General features: G+C 37.1%; 1 protein-coding gene across 2 annotated transcripts; it reads left to right on the forward strand.

The window, feature by feature from the left end:
- The first annotated feature begins 33 nt into the window (after window positions 1-33).
- LOC135472845 (uncharacterized) lies at window positions 34-11649 on the forward strand. 2 transcript variants are annotated; one of them, XM_064752547.1, is made up of 7 exons: window positions 34-169; window positions 1261-1422; window positions 2581-2607; window positions 2874-3070; window positions 3724-3808; window positions 5516-5727; window positions 7760-11649. In XM_064752547.1, exons 2-7 carry the CDS (start codon window positions 1357-1359, stop codon window positions 7854-7856), a joined length of 684 nt encoding a protein of 227 aa, XP_064608617.1. In that variant the 5' UTR covers window positions 34-169; window positions 1261-1356; the 3' UTR covers window positions 7857-11649. The 2 variants fall into 2 exon arrangements, with proteins under 2 accessions (XP_064608617.1, XP_064608618.1); XM_064752548.1 differs by lacking the exon at window positions 34-169 and adding an exon at window positions 209-383.
- Window positions 11650-12195: the final 546 nt, after the last annotated feature.

Consider the following 12195-nt stretch of genomic DNA (forward strand, 5'->3'; position numbering starts at 1 on the left):
TTTCAAACAACATCTCGCTGTGACTTCACGCACCGGGGGTCAAGGCCGATTGTGACTGGCCTGAGAAAAGCCGATCGATTTAGCCCAGTTCGATGTAATCACGCTTCATCTGATTACTGGTGACTTAGGATTAGAAAGGTTATGGCCTTTTCGGCAAATCCAGCATATGGTGTGTAACTGTCGTAACAGTTTTTATGTTACTGTAGAACTTTTGCATTTAACAAGTTGAGTTAATGGAATATTGTAGTAGCAGACGACATTTTCATGCACCGTCTCATCTGACAGCTAGACGTTGATGCAGTGATTTACGTAACTAACCATCGGTCATTCTCATGTCACTCGATGTGATGCTGTGTACATTTGTTGATCACAACATGAAACATGTAAGGACACGTCTGATGGATTATTTACACATTTCATAACACCATGGGTTGTCATGCAGCCGTCTCAAATTTCCATATGTCGTCTCCAGAAACCCGAACGTCAAGGGCTGAGCTGGCCAAACTTGAAGTTAGTGTGTTGTTGTTGGGTAACACTCTGGAACTGGAGAAGTACCTGTTTATGCTTTTTAGGTCTCGTGTATCTATTCTTTTATATGAAGAAATGTTTTCCAAGAAATAATATCAAGATTAAGACACTCTAAAATATAGGGCATGTATAGTACTGTATATAACTTGTCAGTCTTGAATATAGATCAAGCTGTGGAAATAACGTGAAAATTACTGTATTACAAATGTATATCATAATATTACCTTAGATAGGTGTCTTAGTAGGTGACTGTAGACAAGTAGATAATAAAGCTGAAAATGTAACAGAATGTATATATACTCTGTGGCAGTGTGTTGTGAAGTAGTTCATAAGGTAAAAAAAATATAAAATCAAAAAATATATTGCAGACATGACAGATTTAGTTGAAATTCAAACACAAGAATGTTCCATTGGCGAGTTCATATGTTTCTCCCATTCAACTTAACATTATGTTCACATACATCCCAACATGTATTTAACACTTCAAAAGTTGCATTTCTTCTCATTATTGGGACATTAGGTCTTCTGGTAGACCTGTAATTCTTTTCTCTTTTCTCTTTTCTTGAGTGGTTTGTGCATCTAATGAACAACATAAACATATCTGCCTTTCCAAGAAAACTGAGAGAGAAATGTATTTTTACTATTAATATCTGTCCTAAAACTCAGAAGAATCAGAGTAGTTAGAGATGACTTAACAGTCGTTTATATAATTGTGATGTGTTGTGATTTCAGATTTCAACTATATCTGCAGCAATGCTATGAGAAGTTTACCTTGCCTTTAATGAATTATCTTGTGGCTGGAAATAAATTATTTTTTGGTTGGTAAAGATGGCTGGTGATGAAGAAAATAACAAATTTGAGGAAGAATTATTGGATTTAAAAGAGAACTGCAAGGTACGCATGTTTAACTGATTATTAATAACTGTGGCAATCATAAATTTTCATTGTAAAAGTGATTTTGTTTCAGTTCTTCTTGCACCATTATTAGACAAGGGCATGTGGCATTTTTTAAATTTATTTGTTAATGACAGTCTTTTCCCTTGAATCCCTTTATTAGAAGTACAGGCATGTATTAAATTGCTTACAATACAATACAATATTTCATTAATTCCACCTGAAGGCAGTTGCGATGTATACAATTGTGTCCAAAGCTTCCATCGTTTGTCAAAGGCTAGTTCTTCCATAAAAATGACACCCTTTCAATTTCCCTGTTCTGTCTAAGAACATGGTTAAAAGCTGAAGCTTTTTGTATTTGTTTTCTAAATTTACATGGATAAATATAGGTTTATCTGTGCCATCCATTCCCAAAAGAACTATATGTTTCGTTGTAATTAGGTAATTCACTGGGCCATGTGAGAAAGTTTTGAACCACTCACTTATATCATGCAAGAATTCTTTACCTCTGCTGTATTAAAAATGTAAATGTTCTAGTGTTTCCATCTTTCTTTGGTTTAGATTGCACAGAGCTGATCCTTTCACATGTACCCCATTTTTTTCTAATTTTTGGGATGTCTGGTCTTTTTAGCCAATATACATGTAACTGTAGTGGGAATATTTACTTTCTTTCTTCTCACATGGTTATACCATCTAATGAACAACATACTTATGTCTTTAATATTCTGCTTTCAACACTATTGATATCTGTCTGGAAAATTAGAAGAATTAGGGTATCTTAAAAAGGAAACTATTTGCATTTTAAATGCAGTTCATTAGTCAAATCTGGAACCACCAAGGTGTGGCATGTATTATAGCAGTATAATTGCTGAGGCTGAGGGTAAGACTCATGATTAAAAAAATGATTAACTTAAATGTGAAATTATCTTTACAGCAATGCAGTGTAAAATTCCATTCAAAGGAATATACTGTCTCTGATATAGCTCAAAACACCATTGAATGAATGAATGATTATGGCTTAACACTACATCGGCAATATTTCAGCCATATCGTGGCGAAAAACACCATTGAAGTAAGTACCTGATTGCTAAGGATTTTATTCTTGCTGTGCAGCTTTTCACTTCATTAGTATAATGACCTGTTTTTGTTTGCTTTTAGATCTTATTTGAGGCTGATCCATCGCAGGTACTGGTAACAGCTTTTTTACTCAACTATTAAAAAAATAAAACCTAAACCAATGAAGATAAAAAGATAATAAATATTCTGACAGACAGAAAGATGAAAACCGACTTAAGGCTTACTTGGTGATATCTTTGCAATGCCTGTCAGAAAATTCGTGCAAGGTTGTGCTTTCTCTATCCGCTTGTTTGATTCAGCTTGTTACATTTAGTAGTCCTTTACTGAATAATGTTGAATGTATGGCGTCACTTCATTGCTGTGTTCTTACACAGGCTCATAGTGATGCATCTCTACGTAGATTTCTCAGGGCTTTTGGGACTGCAGATTTAGCCTGCAAAAATTTATTAAAGAGTAACAAATGGCGGCAGGAGTTTGGCGTGGAGTCTTTGTCACCTGAAGACAAAGACATTCAAGAAGAGCTCATTTCTAGGAAAATCACAATCCTGAGGCACAGAGACTCCCAAGGCAGGTATGTAACATGATTGTCAAGTCTCGCTGCACACTGAAAAATACATCTGAAGTTCACAGACTTTAGCATAGTAAATATATTTATTACTTCAAATTTTGTTCTAAAAATATGCATTTTTAGAAGCAAATAAATCCAGTAGCATTACGTGCTGTTTATTGAATAATTTTAATGTTTTAGTCAACTCCTATTCACTGAAAAATTAGTGTGTCTCAAACACAAATGGTAAAATTTATTCTTAACATTGATTATACAAGAAAAAAAAAAGGGGAAGAAAAAAAAAAGATATAAAAACATGTGTCTTCACATATATAGCTGCAGTGTTTATGGAATACCATTGGTTATTATTAATAATGTTTTGGTTGTTAGAGGGAACAAATGGTATATCCTGGGATATTTCACCTAGTACCCATGATAAATAAACTTCTTCTCACCTGTAAACAATACTGGTAATGGTGCTCTAAATTATGCTGAATGATGTGAAACCAATAGCATTTCAACACTCTCATGTACCTATGACCAGAACAAGAGCAATTCGTTGACCAGGCTTTTTTTTTTTTTTTTTTTGGTATTTCCCATTTTGCTTGGTCCCTTCCTAGTGGAACAGTATTAGTAAAGACTGTATGTTAATGTCTATGTCCTCATTCTGGTTACAGACCTATTGTGTATGTGGCGGTCCGGAAACATAATGTGTATGAGAGAGATATAGACAAATTTACCAGGTTTATAGTGTACATACTGGTGAGTGCTGATGAACTTAATACATTTGTGTATAAGAGAGATACAGACAAATTAACCAAGTTCCAAGTGTACTTACTGATGAGTGCAGATGAACTTACATCTGTGTATGAGAGAGATGTATACAAATTTACCAGGTTTACAGTGTACATACTGGTGAGTGCACATGAACTTAACACATTTGTGTATGAGGGAGATATAGACATATTTACCAAGTTTAAAGTGTACTTACTGGTGAGTGCGGATGAATTTACATTGTGTATGAGAGAGATACAGACAGATTTAGAGAGTTTATAGGTTTCTTACTGCTGAGTGCAGATGAACTTAGTGCATCTGTGTATGAGGGAGATATAGACAAATTTACCATGTTTAAAGTGTACTTACTGGTGAGTGCAGATAAACTTACACCTGTGTATGAGAGAGATATAGACAAATTTATTAGGTTTAAAGTGTATTTCTGGTGAGTGCTGATGAACTTACATTGTGTATGAGGGAGATATAGACAGATTTAGAGAGTTTATAGGGTTCTTACTGCTGAGTGCAGATGAACTTAATGCATCTGTGTATGAGAAAGATATAGACAAATTTACTGTGTATAGTGTACATACTGATGAGTGCAAATGAACTTACATCTGTGTATGAGATAGATGTAGACAAATATACCAGGTTTAAAGTGTATTTCTGGTGAGTGCTGATGAACTTACATTGTGTATGAGGGAGATATAGACAGATTTAGAGAGTTTATAGGGTTCTTACTGCTGAGTGCAGATGAACTTAATGCATCTGTGTATGAGAGAGATATAGACAAATTTACTGTGTATAGTGTACATACTGATGAGTGCAAATGAACTTACATCTGTGTATGAGATAGATGTAGACAAATATACCAGGTTTAAAGTGTACTTACTGGTGAGTGCAGATGAACTTACATCTGTGTATGAGGGAGGTATAGACAAATTTATGAAGTTTATATTGTTCTTACTGCTGAGTGCAGATGAACTTAATACATTTGTGTATGAGAGAGATATAGGGAAATTTACATATAGTGTACATACTGATTAGTGCAAATGAACTTACATCTGTGTATAAGAGAGATACAGACAAATTTATGAAGTTTATGGTATGCATACTGGTGAGTGCAGATGAACTTACAAGTCAATGGCAACAGCTTGTTATATACATGACTGATTCATTACACTTAATATCTTTTGCTAGCTTCCTCTGTAGTAGTATGTGTGAAGATCTGCCAGCAACATGTGGATGGGCATGGAGAGCCTGGTTTCCTCCCATCATAATGCTTGCCACTGTCGTATAAGTGAGATATTCTTGAGTCTGGCATAAATTAATTAAACTTAGTACAGTTTTAAAGTAATATGGGTGCAAATTGTTATATGGGGCAGTTATTGAGAATAAGTTGAAAGGCATGCATGAAAGCCAAATTCATCTCGAAGTGTCATGTATGGCCAGGCCTGATTGCACATGTGTATACTGACTCTAGAATTATGATACTGTCAAGTTTCTGTAGGTACAAATTAAAGATGCACATCACGAGTCAGGTTATCAGTTTGGTGTAGAACGTGTATGGAGTGTGGGTGTGCAGTGAAGTTAAGCAGTTCATCTACAGTTTGTTGTGATTTGTAAGGTGTATCACGTTATTGGCAATTTTTGTTTAGGAATGTAGTAATCAGTGAAAGATCTCCTCTCTTCCAGGAAAATGCCTGCAAAAAATGTCATGAGGATGTCATTGACAACTTGTGTATTGTTTTTGACATGAAAGGCTTCAGCCTAAGTTGTATGGATTACCAGTTTGTGAAGAACCTGATCTGGCTGCTAAGTAAGCACTACCCTGAGAGACTCGGGGTCTGTCTCATCATCAACTCTCCTATGATGTTCTCAGGCTGCTGGGCTGCCATCAGACCGTGGTAAGTTCCTGCATTTACCACATGTACGTGTGAAAGTAGGTCTTGTCTCTCTAAGCATAAAAGCTGTTTGAAAGTAATGTTTTTTTAAGATCATGGTTGTACATTGGAACAACCTGTGGATGGTTGTGGGTTTCCCCCGGGCTGTGCCTGGTGTCCTCCCGCCATATTGCTGGCTTCCTCTCCGGCCATACATGGGAAGGTCTTCCAACAACCTGTGGATGGTTGTGGGTTTTCCCCGAGGCTGTGCCTGGTGTCCTCCCGCCATATTGCTGGCTTCGTCTCCGGCCATACATGGGAAGGTCTTCCAACAAACTGTGGATGGTTGTGGTTTTCCCCCAGGCTGTGCGTGGTGTCCTCCCACCATATTGCTGGCTTCGTCTCCGGCCATACATGGGAAGGTCTTCCAACAACCTGTGGATGGTTGTGGTTTTCCCCCAGGCTGTGCCTGGTGTCCTCCCGCCATATTGCTGGCTTCCTCTCCGGCCATACATGGGAAGGTCTTCCACAACCTGTGGATGGTTGTGGGTTTCCCCCCGGGCTGTGCCTGATGTCCTCCCGCCATATTGCTGGCTTCTTCTCCGGCCATACATGGAAAGGTCTTCCACAACCTGTGGATGGTTGTGGGTTTCCCCCGGGCTGTGCCTGGTGTCCTCCCAACATAAAGCTGGTTGTCTGTCGTATAAGTGAAATATTCTTGAGTACTGCATAAAACACCAATCAAATAAATATTCAGCTTGACTTTAAATTTGAATTTTAAGCCACATGTGGTGGCATTATGGCCACAGACCCCCATTAATTTTCAACAGGCGACATTGTTAATGTTTAGCGCTTTAGCTCAGTCCCAAACATTCCGTGGCCACTAAGCTTTGGTGCATACCTGGACCAGTCTGTGAGAAATAAGCCATAAAAATCTTGACTTTCGTTGGTCAAAATCTGGACCTTTCTATGCCGGCAGCTGGGAGGGGTGCCTAGCAGCGCCAAGGGGACGTCACCCACAGCCTCATCAGCACCTGTCTCCTGGTGTCCTCTCGCCCGGAATTTTAAACTTTTATCATTAAAACTCATACCTGCCCAAAGCTTAGACATTTTACATCATTTTGATACCAAGCATGCACTTGTTCACCAAAAACGGCAGCCTGGCAGCAAAAAAGAATTACATTCGTCCCTCCCGAAAAACGGAAGTTGTAGCGGGGGTCTGTGTCCTTATGTGCCTCTGGTATATCATAGGTCTGCCTGAGTTTTCTCCCTTACCATGAGTTGTCTCCACTTGGTCTGCTGACCTACTGACTAGTTTGGGATTACATTTCTAATGTACTTATTGTTTCTTTATTTATTTGATTAGTGTTTTATGCCAAACTCAAGAATATTTCACTGATGTGTTGGCGGCCAGCATTATAATGTAGTCATTGATATTCTTAGTATGATTTATTTGATTGGTGTTTTATGCCGTACTCAAGAGCAGTAGGCTTGGAGACCAGGCTTCTACTACTGTGATGATAAATGGGCATGATATCAAAAACTGCAAGGAACTTCTTGGTGCTAGACATGTGAACCCAATTCTTCGACATGTTCTTGTGGTTTTACTTTTCCAAGACATGATTATTTGGACCAGACTTGCCGATAATATTGTCATATTTACCTTTACAGTTGATCAACCCAGCCAGTTAAAATTTATCTCTGTAGTCAAATAATTGAGCTGAAAAAATTGACTATATTTATTTCTGCCACTTGATATTTCAAAAGGTTGAAATAAAAATGTCAGCAACTGTTGAGCATAACCTGATGCTATCCAAAAATTGGGTCGGTTGGTGGGGATTTTTTATTATTATTATTATTCTTGCAAATGTAATAGATAGGAATTTTAAGAAATTAACATGGAGAGAAAAATAAATAAATAAAAAAAAGCCATCATATGTGGCCCTTCTCTGAGGATTGATCTGGGTACATCCAAGAAGCACTTTTGTATCGTGACATATGTTCTTTTGTATCATCTGAGACCATGTTTACCTTTTGCTGTTTGTTGTTCTACCAGGCTTCACGAAGTGACAGCCAGCAAGGTGGTGTTTGTGAATAATGAGCAGGATATGTGTAAATACTTTTGCCCGGACATCCTGCCTGAGATAGACTGAGCCAGGTGAAGATTCTGTATGCACTGGGCACCGGGCAGGACTGAGGCTGGTCATACTCTCAGCATAACCAGACCCTGTAGGGGTAGTCTCTGTTGCTGTTCATTACCTACATGTACGTGGCCAGCAAGCCACCTTTCTTGACTAGACCTATCTCACAGGCATGTGTTCTTAGATCTGTATGTAATTTGGACTTTACAGCTCACTTATAGTTGACGGCAGCAAACCTTTTATTTCATTAAGGGCTGTAGAACTACACCTGTCTTAATTCTTTATGGCAGCTTGAACAAGATAAACTTTTATTGGAAGTTTCATCAGTATCCCAGTTCCATCAGCTGATGATTTTGTACAGAAATATGCATATGGTTCCTTTCACCGTCCTCGACAATAGTCAATCTCCCAGGACCCCACCTAGCCATCCTAACCGTTGTATGTGTATTTACCACAGACTAATGTCTATCACTCAAACATTGTTAATGTCAATTTACCGTAACAAGTTGAATAAGAAAAATGTTTAAGTTGAAAAAAATGTACACCATCTATAGTTGAAGACATCCAGTTTAAGTCAGTTGGGATTATTATTTAATGATTATTTTTCTTGATATCATTTCAAAGCCTGCTTAGTGCACAAGGAAAAATACCTGCATTATTGACATGTAGTGCATGAATTGAAAAAGATATGAACTGCCTGCAATTGGCAGTAGGTGACCCAAAACTGTTCTACAGAGTGTCACAGTATGTATGAAATTGTAGAAGTAACATGTGGTTTGAAGATGGCTTTGCTGTTGAGCTATTCAATAAGAATGACCACAAATGTTCCATTCCTATCAATGAGAAAATGTCAGGCACAGATGGAGTTAAGTTTCCTTGCTATGGATTGTCTCCCCTGAGGTGGCCCAATAACATGACTATCTTCAGTTACTGCTTGACATTTTATGTCTTTGTGGTAGAACACACATATATATGGCTCTCAAGACGTAAACTGTGTTCTTATTAGAAGAGATTAACTATTTTTCAGGTAGTTGTTTCAAGACTTTGCTGATTAAGTCGATTAAAGCCTTCTGAGGATGACACATGTCATATTGAAAATTTGGTCACAGACTGGAATCTAGCTGTAATTGTTCTCTTGGCATCATTATATATACAAGTTGTATAAATAAACAGAAATGACATTCTCAGCATTAAGCCTAAACCAGTTTTAATGTGCATGTGTTTAAGTTATAAACAGTGCTTAAAATTCATATTTAGGATAAACTGTTGATAAATTAGGGTACGGTGGGTTTTTGGTATTGACAGATCTTGAACTGCTACATATATGTAGATGCCTGGATGTCTAGATTTAGATGTGGGTCAGGTAGACAATGTAGACCAGAGTATGTAAAGTTCTCACGCTGCCTCATGGATACATTGTAGTTGGTGCTAATGCTGTGTGGAAGTGATAGGCATTAAACCAGTGTGGATTGGGTAATAAAATTCCACACTAGTGTTATGAATATGGTTGACTGAAGAAACAAAATACATAATGCATTTATTAATGGCGAGATTCATGGAATAGGTCATTGTACACTTTTTCTTTTTGATTTCAGTTTGCTGAGGTCACAAGTAGTCGTTGCATATTTGCTTAGTGTTTACCTGTATATATTTGCTGTCTGATTGAAGACGGAAAACGCTTGTACAGAGTACAGTGCATTACTCTTCACATTCTATTAGCACATTATATTGGCTGGAGTAGTTATTTAGTTATTTATTGTTTTCTTAATTTAATTGTTGCAGTGTTAAGTTGACCAAAGATATCTCCGTTGTAGTGTTTAATAATTTATTTACTGTCTGGACAAATTTTGTTCAGTAAAATCAAAGACAGTGTAGTGTTCAATATTAAATGTTGATTTAATGTCACAACATAATCACTTTATTTGATGTACATTAATGACACTTGGTGTAACTCAAGGGTTTAGAGGGATGCTTACCTTAGAGGCTTGTAGATCACAGCATTTACAACAACAACGAACCCGATATGAGCTTGGTAGGTAGTTTACCTTCCTCAAGGGAAATATTTGTAAATTGTAAAATGACAATCTATATATAAAATAAGGTAAGCATTGTCAAACTTGATTGATGTAAAGGTGTGTGTCAGTGGAATCTGTGGGAAGGATATTCTACATGTATGTATATGGAATCACTTATTGATATGTGAAGTAATTTACTCCTAGGTTGGTTCATTTATGTGAAGGACATCATGGCCTGCATCTTATCTGTAAATTACAGCTTTAGAGGTGGCTAATTACCAGTATACTAACAGTGGTGACATGAATGCATGGTATAGCCAAGAAAAGTTGAGAGCTCTTGTTAGTGTCGTCTGCAAAGGTACAACCCCAAGTCTAACAACTGAGTGAGCTTACGAACAAACTTAAAAAAGATAGATGCTGCCACTCATGGTCTTCAGCCATGTCTTTTAATACCAGCTGGTCAAGAGTATTGGAGTTGAGATTAACAAATAAAATGAATAAAATTGAGTGAGTTTTGCCAATCTTGATCCATGGGTTTTATGACAAGATGTGCTAGAATGTGATATTAGTGAAACCATGTGATTATAGGTTAAAACAAATCTCATATTCTAGAGTTCTTAACTTCTGATTTTGACAAGAGTCAAAATTAGCAGTTTTTTAAAATTATTCTCAGACATTTGTTGACAAACTGTGCAACAGTAGTAATAATGTCACCCAGTTTGTCTCGCTCATCCCATTATAAAACCTGCAGGACAGGACTAACAAAACCGCTCAATTTTTTTAATCCTCGTGTGTTAAAACACGTGGCTCGAGAAAGTAAGTGGATGCATCCTTCTTCCATACAAAACAACACCCAAAAAGAATAATTGATTTCATAGGTTGAGTGGACCTGGGATAAAACTGTATAATAGTGTGTTCTTCAGAAGAGAGAAGATAAACTTAGCATGCCTGCACAGCTGGTTAGCAGTGGAATGTTTTGAACTCTGATAATGTCAGTGGTCTGCAGAATGTTTTTACAATTGTAGTCCTAAAGATGTTAATTGTATTAGATGAAAGAGATAATCATCACACTGCAGTAGGGTATCGATCAAACTTGAACAGTTCCATGTTCAGCCTGTCTGATGGTTATATTGTTCAGATCCTGTTAGTTATTTGTTCAGATGTGAAGCGAAAATTGAGATATTTATTGAGTGTTTGATTTAAGAGTGTTTTAAAATTATATTCACAAAAGAAAAAGATGTTTATTTATTGCTAATTCTTAAATAACAATATTTAAGGGTTTACAGTTACTTGCAAAACGTTTTAACTTGACTACATATTTATTTTTATATAACACAATCTGTTTAAAATCCATATTTTTAATGAATGCTGGGCACTTGGGCTCAATGTCCATATTTTTGCTCTGTAATATGTATATTTATGGTCGCTCATTGACACAGACAACTAATATTACTTATAGCCCACCCCGATGTTGGTTGTCTCCCTTGGTTAATCCTTATATTGCTCCAGAGAGTTATCTCTCGTAGATACTTGTACATGTCCAGGTAGCTGGCATCATTTACTAATTCCAGACAATCTTAAGACTCATCAATTGTAATACCAGAAAAGCACAGTTTCCGTTGTAAATTTAATTGCTGCCTGCCCGTGAATTTCTTATTTCTGATTGTTATGTTGTTGTATTGATGGATTGTCTCTACCTCGAATCAGTAGGTATTGTTTTTAGCTCATTAGTGCATGATAGACAGTATGTTTATATTGTGTGGGGGAATAAATTCTATCAATATCGTTTACCTTTGCTGTTTGTTATTTGCTTACAATGTTTTGACGTATATACATGTCTTCAAGGACAAATATTTGAGGTGACGAATGTGAAAAGGTGTGCAGGGAGGGTAAAGGTGCAGATCTGGATCTGAGGTCTGTCATGCAATTTTCCTAAGTATGCAACAGCGCTAAATGTAGAACTAAAAAGGCAAATTTGGAACATGTTTAGCCGATTTCAGAGATGGGATACGAACACCCTGTGGTTAGATGCTTACACCTTTGTGGATGGACTCGTACACCCTGTGGTTAGATGCTTACACCTTTGTGGTTGGACTAGCACACCGTGTGGTTGGGCGCTAGCTGGCGAATGTGTGTCCTATCCTTGCAGGCGTGCAGTTTATGTTAGGCGAAGTAATTTCTGCTTTATATCAAATGTGAACAAACCCACAAAAACTATGTATAGAAATGTTATTTACGCGAGTTTAAAAGTAATTAGTTCTTCAATGTAACATATAAAATTACACTTTAGCTTCCACTGAAGGAAATGCTGACATCATGTGCCAGGCGGTCTTTTG

The sequence above is a fragment of the Liolophura sinensis genome, chromosome 8 (genome assembly GCF_032854445.1).
Source record: "Liolophura sinensis isolate JHLJ2023 chromosome 8, CUHK_Ljap_v2, whole genome shotgun sequence".
Classification (NCBI taxonomy): Eukaryota; Metazoa; Mollusca; class Polyplacophora; order Chitonida; family Chitonidae; genus Liolophura; species Liolophura sinensis.

Bases quoted from the DNA above. Each gene is read 5' to 3' on its own strand.
- LOC135472845 (XM_064752547.1), top strand. From the start codon at position 1,357: ATGGCTGGTGATGAAGAAAATAACAAATTTGAGGAAGAATTATTGGAT. The intron at 1,423-2,580 runs GTACGCATGTTT...GTTTGCTTTTAG, and splicing joins ATTTAAAAGAGAACTGCAAG to ATCTTATTTGAGGCTGATCC. The intron at 3,809-5,515 runs GTGAGTGCTGAT...CCTCTCTTCCAG, and splicing joins GGTTTATAGTGTACATACTG to GAAAATGCCTGCAAAAAATG.